Source organism: Hippichthys cyanospilos, chromosome 15 (assembly GCF_059441005.1).
Source record: "Hippichthys cyanospilos isolate Australia breed blue-spotted pipefish chromosome 15, RoL_Hcya_1.0, whole genome shotgun sequence".
Lineage (NCBI taxonomy): Eukaryota > Metazoa > Chordata > Actinopteri > Syngnathiformes > Syngnathidae > Hippichthys > Hippichthys cyanospilos.
The window spans coordinates 14,171,546-14,193,525 of record NC_142383.1 but is presented as its reverse complement, the minus strand read 5'-3'; the positions used below and the strand labels follow the sequence as shown (position 1 = coordinate 14,193,525).

The 21,980-nt window shown below is 41.7% G+C and overlaps 1 protein-coding gene and 1 long non-coding RNA gene across 3 annotated transcripts in view; one reads left to right on the top strand and one right to left on the bottom strand.

Annotated features, from left to right (window-relative positions):
* Window positions 1–6,178, top strand: part of LOC148411806 (uncharacterized) — an 8,841-nt gene extending 2,663 nt beyond the window's left edge. For both annotated transcript variants that reach the window (XR_015867966.1, XR_015867967.1), the window contains exon 2: window positions 3,206–6,178. This is a non-coding gene — a long non-coding RNA (uncharacterized LOC148411806). The remainder of the gene's footprint in view (window positions 1–3,205) is intronic.
* thbs4b (thrombospondin 4b) lies at window positions 2,863–21,980 on the bottom strand. Its single transcript, XM_088435172.1, has 22 exons — window positions 19,650–21,980; window positions 15,285–15,482; window positions 13,469–13,722; window positions 13,039–13,141; window positions 12,091–12,173; window positions 11,975–12,026; window positions 11,738–11,889; window positions 10,197–10,334; window positions 10,058–10,135; window positions 9,850–10,002; window positions 9,659–9,763; window positions 8,470–8,577; window positions 8,251–8,410; window positions 6,810–6,928; window positions 6,680–6,732; window positions 6,410–6,603; window positions 5,906–6,084; window positions 5,786–5,834; window positions 5,506–5,702; window positions 4,345–4,517; window positions 4,059–4,198; window positions 2,863–3,260 (listed from the first exon to the last, which is right to left on the bottom strand). Exons 1-22 carry the CDS (start codon window positions 19,726–19,728, stop codon window positions 3,202–3,204), a joined length of 2,826 nt encoding a protein of 941 aa, XP_088291298.1. The 5' UTR covers window positions 19,729–21,980; the 3' UTR covers window positions 2,863–3,201.

Here is a 21,980-nt window from a genome sequence, read left to right as displayed (position 1 = left end):
ATTTAGCTAGCTAACTGTACAATAGATAGATAGATAGATAGATAGGAGCTAGCTTCATAATTAGTTATCAAGCTAGTTAGATAGCTAGTTATCAAACTAGCTAGAGTTAGATAGATCGATAGATAGATAGATAGAATGCAAACTCATATTGAGCTATTTAGCTAAATAGCTAGCTGGAATGCTATCTGTCTAGCTATTGTGCAGTAGCTAGCTCAATAAATGTAGTTGGCTAGCGAGCTAAATACTTCTAGCAATATCCAGCTTAGATGTGTGTGTGTGTGTATATATATATATATATATATATATATATATATATATATATATATATATATATATATATCCATCTAACTAGCTCAATTGCTAAACATGTAGATAGGTTGGTGCGCAAATGGAAAAAGTAGAAATTATTCGGTGCCACCTCAAAAATGACAGATTGATTGACAAAGCAGTTACATAAGTAAAAGCACAACAAAACACTTTCCTTGACACCCGCTAGGTGGGAGTTACATATTTAAAAAAAATGTGTTTTCTTCCCTCAGGGTACTACAATATATATATATATATATATTTGATTGCGCAATACCCCTGGCCTCGCGCCACTCACACTAAGCGCCCTTACACAACGCGGCAATCGACCGTTGTACGAGTTGCCGTTTTTAGCCGGAGTGCTCGGCGAGACATTCAAATTGCAACCTTTTGTCTCCGCTCTCAGGCGGGAGCTTTTTAATCAACGCGCCGACTTTGGTGTCTGAAATAGGTGACTCACTGCCATCTGTGCCGCCGTTTGTCCAAAGTGGTCGCGAGTTGTCCTTATGCAAGACGGGCGTCGGTCAACCCAAAGCTTTTAAACTAGCGATAGGGTTTGAAATCTGGGATTATTTTACGACTATTCCTAAACGAAGCTAAAAAAAAACAACATTTGGGGACCGCCACAGTGATTCGTGTTAGAATTTTGACTCTGGTGTCAATTGACAAACAAGACAGTACGTTTTGATGGACGTGCGTAGAAGAAAGCACATCTCATGAGAAAACAAAATGTTCCTTCTCTGGCTTATTTTGACACTCCCCTGCCCCTTCAGTCTAGCACTTCCTCCCACACGCGTCTGAGAGAGCCACGGCGTCGGAACAATGGCGAGACGCTTGCTGCTTGGACAGATTGCTCCAGCGAGCGAGGAGACGCTAAAAGCCACTTCTGGCTGCATAATCGAAGCTCATTAACGCCACCCACCCGTCAACGGCGCATTTATGTAATTAGGCCTGTTGCGCAATCGTCTCATTCTGACTGGCAATCGTCTCATGCTGGAAAGATCAGACCGTTTTTTAAAATGTCTTCTTTCATGTCACGCACGTAGGAAAGTTTTGTCGAGTCGCTGGCGTGCGCTCCCTGAAACCTTTAGAGCAGCAACGTAGGTAATAAGGGCCACTCGAATGAAATAAAAACAGGGCTCGGCAGATTGTGTTCTCGACTCGCTATCTGGTATCCTCGCGAGTAAAAAGAGGCCAAGTCTGTTGTTTTCCTTTCGTTGTCTGTTGTTTATGAAATGTTTGAGGTTGATTGAACATGAGGTTGTGAAGAAACATAAATATTGATGTTTTTGTGAGAAAAAAAACTCATAAAGTAGTAGTAACGTTTTTTTGCAGGGGAAAATATACTTATATATATATATATTTTTTTTTTTTAACAAACTCGATATAATTATATACATGGGTGTTTTTTGTGAGAAAAAAAGTCTCAGTATACATGGTCTTTTTTGAAAAATAAAAACCAATAATAATTGGTCGTTTTTTGTGAAAATTATGCCTTACTTTACATGATCATTTTCTGCAAAATTAAAAAAAAAAAGCCTTACGATACATGGTTGTTTTTTGTGAAAATTAAGCCTTACTTTACATGAAAAAATTTTTGCAAAAAAAAAAAAAAAAAAGCCTTACTATATATGGTCATTTTATGTGAAAATTATGCCTTACTTTACATTATAATTTTTTACAAAAAAAAAAAAAGCCTTACTATACATAGTCGTTTTTTTGTGAAAATTATGCCTTACTTTACGTGGTGATTTTTTGCAAAAACAAAAAGCCTTACGTGGTCTATACATGGCCTATACATGGTCATTATTGTGAAAATTATGCCTTACTTTACATGAAAATTTTTTGCAAAAAAAAAGCCTTTCTCTTCATGGTCGTTTTTTGTGAAAATTATGGCTTACTTTACATGATCATTTTTGCAAAAAAAAAAAAAAAAATCCTTATGGTCTTTTTTTGTGAAAATTATGCCTTACTTTACATGATCATTGTTTGCAAAAAAAAAGAAAAAGAAAAAGAAAATTAAGTCTTACTTTATGTGATCATTTTTGCAAAAAAAAAAAAAAAAAAACAAAACCTTACAATACATGGTCGTTTTTTGGTGGAAAAAAACCAAAAAAAAACCGTTTTAAAAGACAATGAAGTGATTCAAACCCATGAAAAGATGAAGTCTTGAAGTTTGTGCTATGTTGCAAATGATTGTTGTTTGTGCCATTTCTTTAAATAAAAAATATATAATTGTGCAGCAAATACAAAAGGTGGTAATTTTCGGACCTGTACAAATCTCACTCCCTATTAAAAACGACCATGTATAATAAGGCATTTTTTTGAAAAAATGAAGCGACGTGTTTTGTTTGAAACGGGCGCCCTCTACTGTACCACAAAGTCAAAGGACGCTTAACACGCGAATTCCCACACCCAGTCGACTTTTTGAAATATTTAAATATGTAACAAAGGCAAAGAATGAAATAAGAAAAAAATCTATTAAAAATATCAAAAACCATTTGGGCCTAAATAACTACAACTACACACAGACTCATAAAAAACAACACACAAAGCTTAAAAAAGGAAACTTTATATTTTTGAGTATACTGTCATAATAGAACCAATAAACACAAATATGTCCCATTCATTGCAGGGTAGCAAAAATGTCATTTACTTTCAAAGGTATATTTAATAAAAGAAAAAAATCTTAAACAAAACCCCCACAATGCATGAAATGTCTCGTTACAGGAAATTGCTAGCCGGATTTTCTGTTGTGTTGCGACACGGCAAACGTTGTCCATTATTGACGTGATTCACATACAGTAGAAGGATGCTGCTTTGCTAATGCACTTAAAATGTACACAAAAATACATACATTCACACACATATACACACACACCATTTGTGCTTCCTTTAGAGGGAATCGACGCCATGCTGAGTGCTGAACTCTTGGAAGTCCTCGGGGATGGTGTCTGACGAAAGAAGAAAGACAACATTTGCTTTCCGGGCATAATACTGACAGTAGTGGACCGTAAGGCTCATTGGCATATAATCATTCTTTATCAAACAGACATTTTATCCAAGAGGAGATTAAGGGCAATTAGACAACCAGGGGCTTCAACAAGGTGGAGACTGTGGAGTACTGAAAATAGTTTAGTGACTAGTAACTCCTGTGTGTATTCTGGGAGACGTATTTATCCTTGAGGAGACTGTGGGCGGCTAGACCACCCAAAACTTAGGCAAATAATTCAAAACAGTTTAGTGCTAACGAGAAATTAAAATAGTTGGCCACGAGGCTCACCGGCATGTAATCATTCCCTGTTAAAGAAATATTTTATGCAAAAAGAGACTAAGGGCAACCAGACAACCAAGAGCTTCAGCAAAGTGAAGACTGTGGAGTAAACAGTTGAGTTCCTCCAAAATGTATTCCTTGGAGATGCATTTATTCTTGAGTAGACTTAGGTAATAAAATAAAAGCGTGCAAAGGTTTCAAAATGGTTTCACGAGTAACGAGAGTAGTGGACCATGAGGCTCGATGCCATATAATTATTCCTTTGAGGAGATATTTTATTCACGAGGAGACTGTGGGCAGCGTGACAACCTGTTGCTTCAGCAAAATGGGGACTGCGGAAGTTTTAAATGTTCAGTTTTCCACCCAAACCACATCAAAAACCTGCAGTGCCCACAGTCCCCTCATGGATAAAATGAAATAGTGGAGAGCTCTCTTATCTTCTATTTCTGTTGTTTGTTAGTGACAAAGCGATGCTCACCATTGCAGCGGTATCTCAGATTGGACCAGATGATATTTTCCTGCGAGAAGCAGAAGACGCCGAGCCGGCCCCCCCTCATGGTCGTGTCGATGGTCACGCCCGAGTCGGCCACCAGCTCGGTTCCCTCGTAGAATCGGGCCCTGTCGCGATGCCGGGATTTTCAGACAACAGATTTTCCTTAAGAACTCAAGGAAGGCCGAGCCGTGTCGCCAATCCGAGCGGCGGCGCCATCGGCGGGTGAATAAAAGCGGTCGACGGCATCAAAAATGGATGCGGCGGCCATTACCTGATGTATCCGACCTGCGGGCGGTGCTGCAGGTACCAGCGGTAGGACACTTTGTCCTTCCAGCCCACGTTGCGGGGGTCTTTCCACAGCAGGCGAACCTGGTCCTGGGTGTCCCCGGTGTGCCACAGGGAGTTCCTCAAATGCTCCCCGGGGCCAGATCGGGATTTCACCGCCTGGACAGCAAGCGAGGGAAAGGAAATGAAAGGAAGGTTTTAGCAGAGCCTATAAAAGACCTCTAGATGGCAGTATTACAGTATTCCAACTAGTCAGCTAGGTGACCAGCTAGCCAATCGATCAATCGTAAAACTCCTCGACAAATAATTATCGAGAGGGAAAATTATTTTTACTTTCGCAACCAACAACCACTTAAGTTACAAAATGAGAAACCGGGCAGCCAACTAACTAAACAACTAGAGAACCAACAAATGAACAAAACTATTCAACTGAAGAAAAATAGCCACCCAGAACAACGGATTGACTGACTAACTAGCAAACTAACGAATGACTAGCGACCAACCAGATATTCCACGAGCTAGCAATCCATTTACTGTAGTTGTCTAGCCAATTAACTGGTCTACTTAATGACAAAACAGCAAGCTACCAACCAACCAACCCGAGCGGAATAACTAACTAACTAACTAACCAAAAAGCTAATGAATGACTTCCCACCAACCAAATATTCCACCAGCTAGCTATCCATTTAGGTATCTAGCCAACTAACTTGTTGACGACAAAATCAACAGCAAGCAGCCAGCCAGCCAGCCAGCCAACCAACCAACCAACCAACCAACCAACTAACCAACCGTTTCACCGGCTAGCTATCCAGCTAGGTCACTTATTAAATAACTATTCAAACTAACAAGTGACAGAATGATGAGCATGCTATTGACTAAATAACTAGCTAACTAACTAACTAACTTCCACAAGTTATCTATCCATTTGGGCAACTACCCGACTCACCAGTCAACTAACTTTGTAGCAGAATGATCGGCAGGCAGTCGACCGACAACATCGTCAATTGATGAAAAACAAATGAAGTAAGTGACTAGTTATCATTCGGGCCAACTTAGCTAATGACAGAACGAACGACCGCCAAATGGACGGACGAGCGAACGAATGAAGAAGCGGCCAGACGGCAAACGGCACTGGCGGGGCGCCGACCTTAAGCTGTATGCCGGGCTCGGCCACGGCTCGGAAGGGCGTGGCCTGCCAGTACGTCTGCTCCGTCTGCTTCCACATGACCACGTAGAAGGACGAGGAGTCCTGGTAGCCGAAGATGAAGCCGGCGTAGTCATCGTCCGTCACCGTGTTGACGTGGAACGTTCCCTCGAAGTCCACGCCGCTGAACGCCGTGTAACCTAAAAAGACAGCGGCGCCGGCCGGCTCCTCATCGGCCTTCCCGTTCGGGCCGAGCTCGGGGGGGAGGGGGGGTCCGCCTTACCCACGGCCAGACCCGGATCGCTGTTCATGGTCTGGACGATCTCCATCCCCTGCGGGGCGAGCCCGGACGCGCTAAACATCCCGGCCCGGTGACCCCGCCGGCGTTTTGTCCTCCGCTCACCTGGTTGAGGACCACCCAGTTGGGGTCGATCTGAGCGTCGCCCTCGGGGTCCAGCACCACCGTCTGGAAGGCCCGGAAGTCCGTCAGCGTCACTTCGGCGTTTTCGGGACAGTTGTCGATCTGGTCCACGATTTTGTCCTGGTCGAAATCCGACTCGCATATGTCGCCCACGCCGTCGTCTTGAATGGTAGTATAATAATGATCATGAATATTAATAATCATGAATATTCCATATCAAAAATGACTGATGGATAAAGTGAAAATGCTCCCTGACATTTTGTGTGATTTTTTTGCACTTTTCTGCCATCCGACTTTGTCCTTTTTCCACTTTGAGCCCGGAGACTCAGCGTGAGTCATAAGCGGGCGCAAATAAAAGAGCTTTTGCCTTTGGCAAAAAAAATCGCTCTTAATGTCACCCGCTCCGATTGCCGGCGGCCCGATTTGCGCAGGTGGGCTAAAAAGGCCTTTTGAGAGACGGGGGGGGGGGGGACACGTAGGACGTACTGTTGTCGTCGGTCTGCTCGGGGTTGGGAACCAGGCGGCAGTTGTCGGGCCCGGGCGGGATGACGTCCGGGATGCCGTCGTTGTCGTCGTCGTCGTCGCACTCGTCGCCCAGGCCGTCCTTGTCCGTGTCCAGCTGCGAGCTGTTGATCACCAGGGGGCAGTTGTCCTTGGTGTCCTGGTGCCCGTCTCCGTCGCTGCGCGGGACCACACCAGCAGCGTGTTGGACAATAATACAAATACAAAGCAATCCAAAGGCTCCCGGGATTCTACCTGTCCTGGTTCGTGTCGCACGAGTCGCCCACGAGGTCGTTGTCGACGTCCGACTGAAAATGCGACGCCGGATGGCATTTCTTTCTTTTTCCTGTTTTATAAATCGTGTTGGGGGGGGGGGGGGGCTGACCTGGTTGGGGTTGGGGATGTCGGGGCAGCTGTCGCACGCGTCTCCCACGCCGTCGTTATCGCGGTCCAGCTGGTATGGGTTCTTCACGTACTGGCAGTTGTCCAGGAAATTCTTCAGGCCTGATGGTGACAACAAATCGCCAACCAATAAATCAATCGCTCAATAGACCGACGACTCACGCACTCAATTGATTAAACAACACTCACTCACACTCACTCATTCACTCACTCTCACTCGAATCGACGAACCAACTAATGAATCGATCACTCAATCCATCAACCAACAAATGAATCACTCACTCACTCCATCGATTAATCAACCAACCAACTGATCAATCGATCACACTCGCTCACTCGCTCGATTGATCAAACAACCAATCTATCAATCACTCACACATTCACCCTCAATCAAATCAATTCACCGACTAATCAATCAACAAATGAATCACTCATTCAGCATGATCTTACACATTTACTCATCCTTTGCCTTTAACAGAGTTAAAGATTCTTCCGACTAAAAATCATCACTTTAAATAAATCAATAATAAACGTCGAGACCAAATGGACACAAGCGAGAAGATAGAGTAAAAAGCAAGTACCGTACTGTGTAATTCGCGACCTTACCACTAGAGCGCACTGTTGCACCGCACTTGAAGCGCACTTTCCATTGTTGTCTTTTTAAAGTAAATTATTGTATCGGAGAAATCCGGGCGCAACAAAGGTCACAGCGAAGCAATGGAGTTGAAGTATTTTCAGTGCCGCTGGGCTTCCAAGACATAATCATGCTCTTCACTTTGGGGTCAGACGAAGCAGACGTGCCAATAGTTTTAATGTCACGAAAAAAAAAAAAAAACAACTAAAAATAGACCAATGCCGCTTATGCAACTAGAACGTCGTCATCATCGCCGGTGACGTCGTTCGTCTTTCTTTTGCGTACTCGAGGAGTTCTCAAACTGGGGGGCCTTGAGCCGGAGCTCGGGAGGCTGGAAAATCATTTGAAATTGTTTTTTTTCTTAATCTATTTTTAAGTGCATAACGGACTAAAATCAAAACAGGGAACACAAGCAAAAAAAAAAGGAATATTTTTCCTCCTGAGTTGGACCAGACGAAAAAAAATACAGATTTTATGTATGTATATTCTTAACAAATTATTTCGCAAGTAATGCATGCAATTAAAAATGGCAGACAAATCACAAATATGAACATTTCCTCTAAATTGGGAGGGGCCGAGAATGACATGGAAGTACAATGTAGCTCCGCCCCCGGCCAATTGAAAGCTGCAACATGATTGTAATGAATCATAAAAAAAAATCTCTCATTTCTCGCTCTGTCTTGGCTTTTGATTTCCCTCGTGGAGTTTTACAGATGAGGCAATTTTGAAAAGGGGCAACACTAACTAGTTGCTCTGGGTTCATGAAAGGCGTGCGGGCGCGCGGGCGTACCGTCTCCGTCGATGTCGTCGTCGCAGGCGTCGCCTTTGCCATCGCCGTCCGTGTCCCTCTGGTCCGGGTTCTCCACCAGCCGGCAGTTGTCGCAGGCGTCGCCGTGCGTGTCCTTGTCGCTGTTCCTCTGGTCCACGTTGGGCTTCAGCCAGCAGTTGTCCTGCGACCCAAAGCGCCGTCGCTGAAAGGGACCGCGGGCTCGATATGCGCAAGGCTCACCTGCTCGTTGGGAATGCCGTCGCCGTCCGCGTCGTCGTCGCAGGCGTCTCCCTGACCGTCTCGGTCGGCGTCCTCTTGGCCGGAGTTCGGAACGAACACGCAGTTGTCCTGTGGGGACGCCGTCAAACTTTTATTTTTGTCTGGTGGTCAGTAGTCAGTTGAGCATCTTAGTTGTCTACTTGGTACAGTTTTCATGCATTTTTATAATTTATTTATAAAGAAATCAGTTATGGCTAACATTGTACATACTCACATGAAAACACACGCACCACTTAGCATCTCACATTAGCACGTTAGCGTGTGGACTGTACAACATCACACAGGAAGCAAGGAACTAAACTTAAGTAAATTTACATGCTCAAAATTTTCCAAAAATAAGAATTCTTGCTCCTGTGGAATTGTAAATGATGCGTAGATAACTCAAAATGACAAATAAAAAGGTACAAATAAAACGACCGCAAAAGGTCTCTGCCCTCAACACCAACACATTTTTGTGTTAATTTGAAGGGTTTAGGGACGTGTTTTTATTATTCTTTACACAATGTACTTTGAAATCCATGATTATTATCCATGAAAGTAAATCTAATATGCGTTAGTTACAGTTTTCAATGCATTTTTATAATTAATATTATTCATTTAAATGGTTTTGAGCATTTTTTGGGGCTTGGAACAAATTGGGTTATATACATGGAAAAAAGTCGCTTGACTTACAAAAAATTCACATCACGAAATGACTGAATTAATTTCATAAGTAGCGGTACCACTGTATTTGAAAATGAAAACAAAAATAACAGTAATTAAATTAATTATAAACCTTTGTGCACATAAAAAATGATAATGAATTGATCACTTCAAAATCTAAAACCCAAGCTTATTTACAGTTTTATAAAAATTGCTGTGCTTGTTTATAGTGATGGCGCAAAACCGTATCTAAAATTTTACGTAAATGGGAGCAGGATTTGGGGGCCTACGGCTCGCCGAAGTTTGACATTTTCTGCAAAAATTGGGCGTGGCCACCTTCCCTTGAGGACCCAATACATCTCCGGAGCTACTGGATCGTTACAACTGCCTAATAAGTAAAAAAGAAATCATAATCGACTTCTTTGGTATCATAGCAAAGATCTGTTTGCGGTAAAGATCGATTGTCATATCGTGTGTTAGTAAGCTCGTTGGTCGGACTTGAAATCACCTTTTTACACGGGGGGTCCTTACACTTGAGTTTCTCGTCGGGATATCCGTCAATGTCGGTGTCTTTCCCGCACAGGAATCCGTTTCCCGCCCAGCCGATTCCGCACTGACAGGACCGCAAACGATAGTTTAGCGAGCAAAAAAAAAAATCCATCAATTGATAAGCGGATCTGAAATACGTTGAATTGGTACCTGGCAAGAAATGGATCCGTCCCTCTCGGCCACGCATTGCGCGTTGACGTCACAAGGGTTGGTCAGGCTGTTGCCGCAGCTGATCTCGGGCTTGCAGCCTTTCACCTGGTCGCCCGTGAAGCCCGTCTTGCAGCTGCCGCAGTGGTAGGAGCCCTGCGGGGACGATTGCTCACACGTCTGCCGCGCAGCGACATGCCGCGTGGCTCACCTCCGAGTTGTGACAGATGGAATTGGCCGCGCAGCCGCCATTGTTCGGTCCTTTGCATTCGTCGATGTCATCGCAGGCCTGAAAGGAATACAAAGGCCAGTAGAACCCCACAAAAACCCAATGTCATCGCCTACGGTACCTGTTTGTTGGTTTGGGCGAACAGAGCTCCGACGCCCTCTAGGGGCAGGCCGGTGTAGCCCAGCGGGCAGGCGTCGCAACGGAAGCCCGGCGCCGTATTCACGCACTTGACTCCGGGGAAGCAAGGGTTGAACTGGCACTGCGACAAATGATGGGCAGTATCGCTCCACTGTCAAAATCTTCATCTACACAGTTAAAATACCGTATTTTCCGCACTATAAGGCGCACCTAAAAGCCTTGATTTTTTTTAAAAGCTGATGGTGCGCCTTATAATCAGGTGCGCCTTATACTGTATATGGATCAATATTGCGATTGGGATTCGTAGATGGGGACTGAACTGATAAAGTAAGCTTTACCTGTTTCTTTTGTGTGTTTACAGTTGAACAAGGTTGCTCATATTGACGTTGAGTTATTATGATATTGAGAGTTTCGACTTTTGAGTTATGATTGTTTTTACTTTGAGTATTACTATATTGTGATTGAAAAAGTTTTAAAATACGTCATTAATTGAGGGTGCGCCTTATATATAGAAAACGTTTTAAAATATGTGATTGAGGGTGTGCCTTATAATCGAGTGCGCCTTATATATGAATTTTTTAAATAATTGTCATTAATTGAGGGTGCGCCTTATAATCAGTTGCGCCTTATATATGGAAAAAGTTTTAAAATATGTCATTAAATGAGGGTGCGTCTTATAATCCAGTGCGCCTTATATATGGAAAAAGTTTTAAAATATGTCATTAATTGAGGGTGCCCCTTATAATCCGGTGCGCCTTGTATATGGAAGAAGTTTTAAAATATGTCATTAATTGAGGGTGCGCCTTATAATCCGGTGCGCCTTGTATATGGAAAAAGTTTTAAAATATGTCATTAATTGAGGGTGCGCCTTGTATATGGAAAAAGTTTTAAAATATGTCATCACTTGGGGGTGCGGTTTATAATCCGGTGCGCCTTATCGCGCGGAAAATACGGTAATTGTCACTTTCTCTAAAGAAACTCACTATTAATTACATAATGTCATGTAAAATAACAAAAACCAATAGGACACCCAAATGTAATTGAAGCTAATGCATAACAAGCCAAGATAACGTGAAGCTACTTGGGCGATCGTTACCCAATATGGCCTTTAATAAAAAAAAAACTAAAATAAAAACAAACGGACCATGCATTTAAACTGTAACTTGTGTAAGGTTAATTAAGGTGACCGAGGCTTTATAGTGCTAATTTTTGTCATTTATCATCTGTATCAAGTCACCTTCAACCCACTCGATGTGTTTTGATTAAAAACCAATCCCACTCAACTGGAGGCGCCCTTGTAAACAACGGCGATTTTAATGAAGCGAAATGTTAATTTTGCGCCTCGTACGTCCTCGCCTTACATACGCCACGCCGCCTAATTGTTCCGGCTCGGCGCGCATGCAATATTCATAAGCGGGTGCGCAAAAAGCCGAGTGGGCTTTTATTTATTCGGGGTCAAGGTCAAGGGCGGCTCATTTGCATCCTTTCCGCGGAGCGCCGCGAAAGGTGAGGGCGCTAATTTACCTCGTCCACGTCGTCGCAGTTGAAGCCGTCGCCCGTGAAGCCTTCGGGACAAGGCCCGCACTCCACGCCGTCCGCCGTCTCCTGGCACGTGCCGTCGCGGAAACACACGCCCGGGCCGCACTTGGGTTTCACCACTTCGGTGCCGCCAAGACCTTTGGATGACAATTGCAAATTTGAGCGCAAATTTCCGGGTCGCGATCCACCGTGGGGGAAGGGGGGGGGGGGGGGGGGTCTTACCGCAAGCCTGACACTCGGAGATGGTGTTGGTGAGGAAGGATGTTTCTTTCACCTGCAAAGCCTCAGCTCAGGTCAAATTCCGATTGGTCCAAAATGAGGATTTAAGGAGTTCTTACCTGCTGGATGAGGATGTCTTTCAGTTCGTTGATCACCTTGGTCAATTCCATCATCTGATTGGATAGCTGCTTGGTGTTGACGCCTGATGACAAGGTCATTTTTGACAAGCCGTCAAGTGATGTTACGGGTTGAAAGTGAGTTAAGGGGTGTTAAGGGGTTCAAATGTAGCATTCTGTTGTGATTGTCTGCAAGGAACAGCAATATTGTTTCAGGGTCAAAATGACCCGGGCTGCATAAAGTCACCAAAACAGATCTTAAAAGTGTATAATCCAAATACAATATTTTCTTTTAACCAGTGGGATATTTTCATTCTTTCGAAAATAGCAATAATGTCTCAGGGTCAATATGACCAGGAGGTGTGTGCATTTCAATTTAGGATTTTGTTGTGATTGTCTGCAAGGAATACCAATAATGTTTCAGGGTCAAAATGACCCGGGCCGCATTAAGTCACCAAAACAGATCTAAAATGTGTATAATCCAAATACAATATTTTGCTTTAACCAGTGGGATATTTTCATTCCTTTGAAAATAGAAATAATATATCAGGGTCAATATGACCCGGAGGTGTGAGCATTTAGTGTCAACATGTCCAATTTAGTCCAGGTGAGGGTTGGCTTTCAAGGATTAACATTTAGGATTTATTTGGTACTTTTTTTTCGCTGTTGTATAAATATTTGGATCTGCCACAATTGCACAACGTATATGAATTTTTAAAAATGTTTTTTCCCTGAAAATTTTCAATGAGATTGACGATCATATAAATATAATTTTCTTAAATCTCTAACAGTAGTTGGCATTGACATTCGGCAAACCAAAAAATAAAAGTAGCATTGGTTCTACAAAAAACTTTGCACGGGCTGAATTTCTTTAGCCACTTCCCCCAATTTGGGTTTATTTTTAACGAGGATGAATGCTTGTTTTTAATTGAGAGTATTTCGTGGTTTTACCCAGGGTTTGCACGGAATCTCTTTGCTGGAAATGGCAGTCTTGCAAAGACGCGACGTTCTCAAAGGTGTCTCCGACCACAAGCTTGAGCTCGTGTAAGCCCTCCTGTTGGAAGTACATTAGTGAGGGACCTTTAAAACCATCCACGATTATTATTTAACCCCTGTGCAGTATTTCGATCATTTTTGGTTTTCGACCATGTTTGGTCATTGACCATTTTGCGGTCTTTCTTCCACATTAGTTCTCACACTAAAACTCCTGTTAGTGTGATAACTAAGTGGCGCTGCCATGTTGACATGGCTGGGTGAAATTTCAGCTCCCCGGCATCTCCTTTCAGTGTTTTCCTTTGATGCAAATTTTTTTTAATGTAAAGGATCGAAGGATTTGATGAAATACCGCACAAGGCTTAAGAGGGAAGTGGGGGTGACATACTTGATCTTTGTTGAGCATAGTTTTCAGCTCCACCATGCCGTAGCCGGCCGGCAAACCCTGGAAGGCGGCGGGGAGATCCCGCACCGTCTCCACCAGCTTGCAGTCCAGATGCAGCTCCACCCCACCCGGACCGCCCGGCTGCTGAAGACCCCTCAGGTGGAACAACAATTTGTGGACGTTGCCGTCGGCCAGCGCTAGATTGTTGAAGGTCACCGTGCTCGTCCTTTTGTCGGTGCGCAAATAGCGCAAGACGGCTGGACGAGATAGCGTCAACTCAACGTGTTGCCAGGAACATTTCAAAAGAATCATTTGGCGAGAAGCGTTAGCTTGGAGCGATTTGAAAAGCTACTTTGCTGCATTGAATACAAACAAACAAATAGCGTACAAATGAGATGTACGGAAATAAGTAGCGTTGCATTTGTGTCCGTGTGAGCCGTTTGCCCGGAGACAACATCGGCATTAAAGGTTTATATGATAATTAAAGTCACAAAGGGCATCCATGCGTGCTTGATCGCGCTTATGTAATGCTTATTCAGCGCACTGATTCATTTATGATGTGCGCCGCAGTAACGTTGGCACATTGGCATTCATAAACATGCCGTCCATGCTTATGTTTGAATGGTTACAAACTGCTAACATGCCAGATTTTTTTCGATCTGCAATATTAACAACTCCAGCAAAACTAACTTATAGAGTAAACATAGAGTATTAACTCATTCTATCCCAACATATTTTCATGTGTCCTGACATTCAATCCCAGCTACTTAATAATAATGCTAATATATATATATATATATATTTATTTATATTGTATTTTTTAAAATAATTAAATTATATATATATATATATATATATATATATATATATATATATATATATATATATATATATATATATATTAATAAATAAATATATTTATATTTTATTCATATATATATTTTTTTTTCTTTTAAATAAATAAATATATATTTTTTTTATACATATATATATATATATATATATATATATATATATATATATATATATATATATGTATAAATATATAGGGTCTAAAAGTCTAAAACTGGCTGGTATTAAAATTAATTACACTACGTATTATTCTAGGTAGTTAAAAAGTAATAACATATATAAGTTAGTATAATTATATAATATATAATGACTTTAATACCTTAGTGCCTTAAGTCGTTGATTACTAGTATTACCTAAAATAATTGAATACTTTGGCACTTAATTACCGAAAGTAATCAATTCCTGTAATACTTAAATTAGTACATAATAGGGTTTTTTTTTTTTTTAGTCGAGACATTTATATATATATATATATATATATATACACACATATCAACATCAAAAATAACTGTTGTTTTTAATACTTAATCACCTAAAGTAATAAAGTACAATAAAACAATTCATTTAGAATCCGTCATAGTTAGCAAAAAAACTGAAAGAAATCAAAAAATGTACCTGGGATTGAATGTCTAGATTCCTAAAAATAATTTTTGGGATGAACGTGTCATTTATCGATTACTTGAGCACTTATTTACCTAACGTTAGTGATTATTTTACTACTTAATTTAGTCGCAACACCATTGTTAGAGCCTCTTTTAGCCAAAAAATGGAAAGAGTAAATCAGTAGCAGACTAGCAAATTACCGTAACTCATTTATTATTATTAACGGCTATCAATGCCATAATTCCCTTTTAACTGCAGAGAATGAGTTCCACGATAATTATTTTAATAAGTGAATACAGATTTGATTTCTAGTTATAATTTCAGTCTCTCAAAAGTCGATCCAGATGAGGGTTTTCACGTGTACCTTTGTTGAGTTTGCCCATCACGGTGAACTCAAAGTACTTGCTGTTGTCCCGCGGGTTGTACAGTCCGAAAACCGTGGTGCCCGTTTTGGGCTGCAGTTTGAAGGAGGCCAGGATGAAGGCTTCGTTGGCCCCCTGCTCCACCAGACCTCCTTGCAGAAGGTCAGGGAGGCAGTCCGGCGAGGTCAGCAGATCATACACTGCCCAGGAGGAAATTGAAAAAGGAAAAAGGATGGCGTGAGGTAAATGAGGTCCATGCAGTGATCCCTATTCGTTTTTTGGAGTTGCGTTCAAGGACCAGCTGTGATAGTTGAAAATCTGACACGCATTGATGCAATCACAGTTTAAACGTATAGCAGACCAGAGCAGGCAGTTTGACGCAACCAGAAAATAAGAGTATTTACCTAAAAACGCCTGAAGAGGGAGGCAAAACAACATAAACACAGCCAACCCCACAGGTCATGACAGATGTTGATGCCATAAAACGGGGAAAATGCCGTAAAGAGGGGATGAAAAAACTTAGTATTCCACTTCGTAACGTGAAAAAAACATAAAAACTGCAAAATCAAGCCAAATTTGGTTTGGTGTCAAACTGCCTTTAATCTAATGACGTAATCCACTAAGATACCTGATATATCGGGGCTGAGAAATGCGAACAGTACAATAGACAATATGTAAACCGGAAGAGAAGGCTGTCACTCCAAGTTGAGGAAAAGACCTTTGATGGCGTGTGATTGGCTTCTAAGTATGCATGCGAGGAGACATTTTAGGGCCCGCCGTGGTGAAAATGGCAGACGGAGTACATTTGAGCTCGCGGTTTATCCTTTAATAATGTGTCTTAGGAGCGGGCCAAGCCACTCGAGGATGTGGGCTAGGTGTGTGTGTGTGTGTGTGTGTGTGTGTGCGGAGGCCGCCATCTGCACACATCATTAATGTATAAGCAGCCGAAAAGCAGACGGCGAAGGCGCTTTATCGCTAGCCTCCAAAATGGCCCCCAAATGCTCTGCCAAAATTGTCCCTCGACCCCGCTTTTTGCTCGGCTCATTGCACCCCAAACTAAGCATTTGGCCGTTTGCGTTATTCTCGCAAAAGAATTATTTATTTGGGCAGATGTTGACGAAAAAAAAAAAAAAACTTTGAAAATTGCATGTAAGATTTATTTTATTTTTTTTTATGCCGACTTCACATAATTGTGGAACTGTTTAGACAACTGAGAAATTTAAATGATGTGTTAAAAAGAAAAAAAAACGCGTAATTTGTATGAAAATGCAATTCCGTGGATGAACTGAAACTTAATTTTTTATCCGTGAACATTTACAAAATTATTTTTTAAAATTTTGTACCACTGGTCTTAAATTAATAATTAACCCCTGTGCACTATACAAATAGCATTTTTTTCCTAATTTTTTAAATGCTTTTAAAGGTACAATAATTCAAGTTATTTATGACTTTTTTTCCTTAAAAAAAACAACCTTTTATTGAAAGCTTGTAAAGAAAATAAAACTGCAATTTGTAAAAAAAAAACATATATATTTTGTAGCCAAAAATGTTCTGCTAATATTTAAAAAAAAAAATCAGTTTCAGTTGCAATCATGCATGTGAAATCTTACAAAATTTTGTAAGATTTTGTACCCAAAAAGTTATGCAATTACGAAAAATTATAAGCTAGCATGCTAATATACATTGACAAATGACATTTTAGTAAAAATTTGCAGGAAAAACACAATGCAATTTATCTTTTTTTTTTAATTCATAAAGAAAAAAATGTAAAAAAATAAATAAAAATAAATACAATTTGTACCCCAAAATATTCTGCACTTATTTAAATAAATAAACACACATTTTTTGACAAACAAACAAAATGTGAAATACGCAGATGTAGCGCTAGCTTATATGCATCTATTTAGGAAAATCTCCTTTAGGAAAAAGGATTAAAAAAAGATGTGAAAAGGCTCCCACTGATGAAAGATTTGCTTGTAATTGCGTCAAAAAAAAAAAAAAAAAAAAAAAAAAAGCGCTTTAGCACCAACTGATAGAATAACAAAAAATGTTTGGTCTTTGTTCAACAGCCAAAAAGTCCGTTTGAGCATTATTAACGTCAGCTCCTGGTGAGGCATCAATATTCATCCGTTAGCAGTGCGCACGGAATGGATGATTTCACATGAAACCTTCACGATTAGAAGTCGGCGGATTCCCACGGGGGGACGCCGAACCACGTCGGTCGGCTTGTTTATTGGACTTGATGGACTCTTCATCAAGCGGACGATTAACCGACGCCTGGAATGTGGTCCATCATTCACTCGAAGCAAGCAGGCTAATAAACTGTAAATACGCTTTTTTTTTTCCCTCTCCTGCAGCCTCAGCTTTTGGGTTTGAAATTCCTCAAAATTCAGGTTCAAAATTTTGAACATGGGGAAAATCAAAGTAAATCAAAGCTGTGCAATCCACAAGTCCAACAATAGGTCCAAAATAAACAATAAGTTGCTTCATGTTCCAATTAATTTGCTCTTAATTTTAAAATGATTCTCTTCCTGTTTTTATTTCTAGCGTGGGTGCCAGAAAATTATATCACAAATGAGTAGGTGCATCCGTATTTAACCAAAAAAAGGCATACAACGTCTTGCAAAGGAATCAATATAACCATATTTAGAAATGGGTTACTTCATGTTACAATTTATTTGTTATTTATTTGTTGTTGTGGAAAATTGCGCCAATGACAATGCGAGTCTGTCTAAAAGTTAATAAAATAATAGCATGCAACGTTTTACAAAGGCGTAACCATGACCCAACCTAGCAAGAAGTTGCTTAATGTTTCAATTGATTTGCTTTTAATTCGAAAAAAAAAAATCACGTTATTATTTCTGGCTCATCTGCCGGAATGGGGAGTCACTGATGATTATGCGTATAACTTGAGCAAATAACGTTTTGCAAAGGAATCACTATCACACAATGTTCCAAGTAATTTGATCTTACTTTGAAAAGAAAACTCCTGTTGCCGTTTTCGTGAGACGTGTGCGCAGCTCCCAATAGACCCAATACCAAAAATAGAAAGCTAGCATAGTAGCGATTAAGTGGTAATGTTAGCTCTTTTGTTTGTGAACTTTATGGGGTGTACCCACACTGTTGTACTGACTATCATTCTGTTTCGCACCTCACCAACCTCAACTTTGCCCAATTCTGTTTTGAACATAAGAAGGATTGGCCGTTGTAAACGCTGAACAGGGTTCACAACTGTTGATCATTCAACCGGATCAGGTGGGAAGAATCACAATTATCATGCCACAAGATAATTATTTAGGGCAATCTTTGAGACGTCTAGAAATCCCGAATTTGCTGACCGGGATCACAAGGGAAAGAAAACTCTCAAATTCAACCCGATTGTCGCTATGTGCCTAATTAAATGTAAACAGCAAAATTTCTACCCTGCAGGCTGACTTTTAAGTGTGTTTGTTCCTGTATGGCCATACTTGTGAGAACCAATTTGAGTTTTCTACCAACATAGTGAGGACATTTTTTGAAAAGTCCATTTAGGCCAGTCCAGGTAAGCGTAAGGCAATCATTTCTGATGGTTAATTGAGGTTAGGGCCTGAGAAATGCATTATGTATGCTGATGGATGTCCTCACAGGTATACTGGAGCCGTAAAAACTTGAGTGTGTGTGTGTGTGTGTGTGTTCCTGCGCAGCTATACTTGTGAGAATCCCATTTTCTTCTGAGATAGTCAGGACATTTTGGCCGGTCTTTACTTGTTCAGATCAACCAACATCATCAGAGATGATTGCCTAACACTTATCCTCACCTCAACCCTAACCCAATTCAACCGTATCCTCTAAAAGCAAGTCTTGACCCTCAAAAAGAGGTCTGAACAAGTGAGGACCGGCCTGAATGTCCTCACTGTGTTGGTACAAATTGGTTCTCACAAGTGTGGCTGTACAGGAACACACACACGTTTGTATGGCTGTTCAAATATGTGTGTGCGTGTGTGAGACCTGCACGGTCACTATCAGATTGTGGCTGATCACTTCCATGTGTGCAAGTGAGCCAGGAGCAAATGTTTAAATAAAAAAAAAACAAAAAGCGAGCTTCACTGCAAGCCAGGAGATCTCAAACTCTGAGGAATTTGTTTCACTTTTCCCACATCATGTATAATTCCTTGTGTGTTGTCCGTTCCTTCATATCATATTCCTTTTTTTTTTTTTTTTTCCTCTCCCGGCCTCCGCTTCATCCATAATGCAGCGAAATCAAACAAAAGCGAGTTCGACTACACGCCGGCGGAGCGGCTCGACCTTTCTTTGCCGTCAGAAATTGAGGCCGTTAAAATCAAATCAAAGGTAACATGAGGCGAGAGTGTAAATGATTGATCACTCACCCAAAGCCTGGGCTCTCACGTACGTGCAAAGTTGCAGCAGAAGCTGCGAGGCCACCATCGCCGCGCTCCACCGGCCCATCTCGTCGCCGTCCCGTGTCCAACTTTGTGCTCGCAAGTGTCTGATGGAAGCTTCTGAGAGGAGTCCCACCAGGAGAGGGAGGAGGAGGAGTCTGGGAAAAACACAACTCAGAAGCTTGTTTTTTTTTCTTTAAAGACCACCACATGCGGAGAAGGAGTGAGCGGATTCAAGTCTCGGCCTGGGGTTTGACTGCGGCTGAGGGTGTTTAGGCTGCTTGAGCTGAGTTCCTGGAAACTAGAGTTGATATTCCTTGACACCTCAGCCATGTGTCTCCGCAGCCACTCATTTTTCACGCCGTCCCGTAGGGAAAAGCCAGGAAATGAAGCCGGCTCTTAAAAAGGCCGCCTCCAGGTTGTCAGGAAGTCTGGCAAAGGTGAAGCGTTTCAGGGGACGTTGTTTAAAAAAAAAAAAAAATGATGACAGAATAATCTGGGCGAAAATGGGCTGCTCTGTTAGAGCCAATTGGCCATTAAATCTAAGTAGGTTTTTTTTTTTTCTTTTTAAATTCATGACCTAAAAATACCCAATACAGAATCAAATGACATATGTAATCCCGATATATATCTATCCATACATCCTTCAGTATGCGGCGCACGCCCTGAACTGGTTGCAATTCACACACACAAACACACGCAAGGGCAATTTGGAGTAGCTTAAATACCTACCGTCCCAGTTTTTAGGAACGCGGGAGGAAGCCAGAGTACCTGGAGAAAACCCACTTTGGCATGGGGAGAACATGCAAACCCCACACGGGAAGGTCGGAGCCAGTCGTCCACAAGTGCATTCATATTGCACTATATATCTATATCTATATAATTTATGGACATTTTGCTTCCTCATTTTCAACAGCAAGCAAAATTCACCCCTACTCAATATCTTCTACTCAAAAGCTGTGCTGATCTCAAATCGAACAAGATGCTTCTTGCCACCTACTGGCGTCTGTTGACTATTACAGTTCCGTACGAGCTTGCGGAATCAATTGCCAATGTGCAACTGCGCAGGGAAACATTTCCAAATAGCAAAGTTGTGTAGCCTTGACATGGTATCTAACTGACTAATTAAGCGCGCAGATGCGACGTAAAATACTTGCGTCCTTGAATTTGTAAATGCATCAATGAGGTTTCCAGCAGAAGAATAAACAGTAGAAGAAGATGAGTCATAGTTTCCTGCACTTCTGCCACAGGTGTTCTGTGTGGGAAGCTTAAAAAAAAAAGTGTCTTTTGTTTGGGTCTTGTGTTCATGGCTGGTTTTTGGGGTCAATAATAATGGAACCCTCAAGCTGGGATGAGGTCATTAAAAAGTAACTTTGTGGAAATGCGGATAGGATAATCATCTCACACACACGCGCGCACTTATGGCAACCGCTGCACACCGCACTGACAATCTGTGTAAAACTCCCAAGGAGAAAAGACAGGACGGGATGTTTACACTGTGAGGGAACGTCTGGCAGCTAATCACACTTTTACATATGATGTCCAAAAAGGACATTCAATCACTGCAAGAATGACCATTTATTTACGTTACAGGCAAGAAGACACCTTTTTTTCCCTCTGCCAATGTAAAACAAAGAAAATTTGAAGGGCGCTAGTGGAGACGTTATTCATGCCGCCCTGTTTAGCGTAATTTCGACATTAAGCAGATATACGAGCGCTTCGCAGGACGTTTTTTTTCCCTCAAAATCAGCACTTTTGCCATGGACAGAAGCTGTTTCGACGCAGCTTGACGCGACCGCCGGGCTGGCGCTCGCAAACCCCACGGGACGTCCGAGTCTTACGAGTGTCGTACCTGAGGGCGGTTACGTAAGTGCCGCCAGTCAGCGCCTTTTTATTTTTGTGGTACCAAACACCCGACTGGATCAGACCACAAATTACAGAGTTATTTTTTTGTACCAGACTAAACGATGGAGACAAAGTGTGATTTCATGCTTTTCTGGAACAACCTCACAAAAGCTCTCACTAGGGTGGGCAGACCTCCGCCAATGCTTCAGCGTTTGTCACCTGTCAATTCAGACTCGGCTTGTGACCGGTTTGAGGAGTGATCTGTTTTTCTCCCTTTGCCAGATGGGATACAGTATGTTCCAGCATCCACAACAACTTTGGCGTTGATTGGTCCATCACAAAGGTAGTATTGGTAGATTGCATGATTTGGTCCGATGGATGGATAGATGATAGCTAGCTAAATGGATGGATGCATGCTAGCTAGTTGGCTAGACAGCTAGCTAGCTAATTGGATGGATGGATGGATGGATGGAT

What these genes read in the sequence shown, in the direction of transcription:
- thbs4b (XM_088435172.1), bottom strand. Translation starts at nt 19,728, where the DNA reads ATGGGCCGGTGGAGCGCGGCGATGGTGGCCTCGCAGCTTCTGCTGCAA. An exon ending in ACATCCCCAACCCCAACCAG is followed by an intron (nt 6,733 to 6,809) that starts GTCAGCCCCCCC and finishes TCGCATTTTCAG; the next exon opens with TCGGACGTCGACAACGACCT. An exon ending in CCGCAGGTCGGATACATCAG is followed by an intron (nt 4,199 to 4,344) that starts GTAATGGCCGCC and finishes GCATCGCGACAG; the next exon opens with GGCCCGATTCTACGAGGGAA.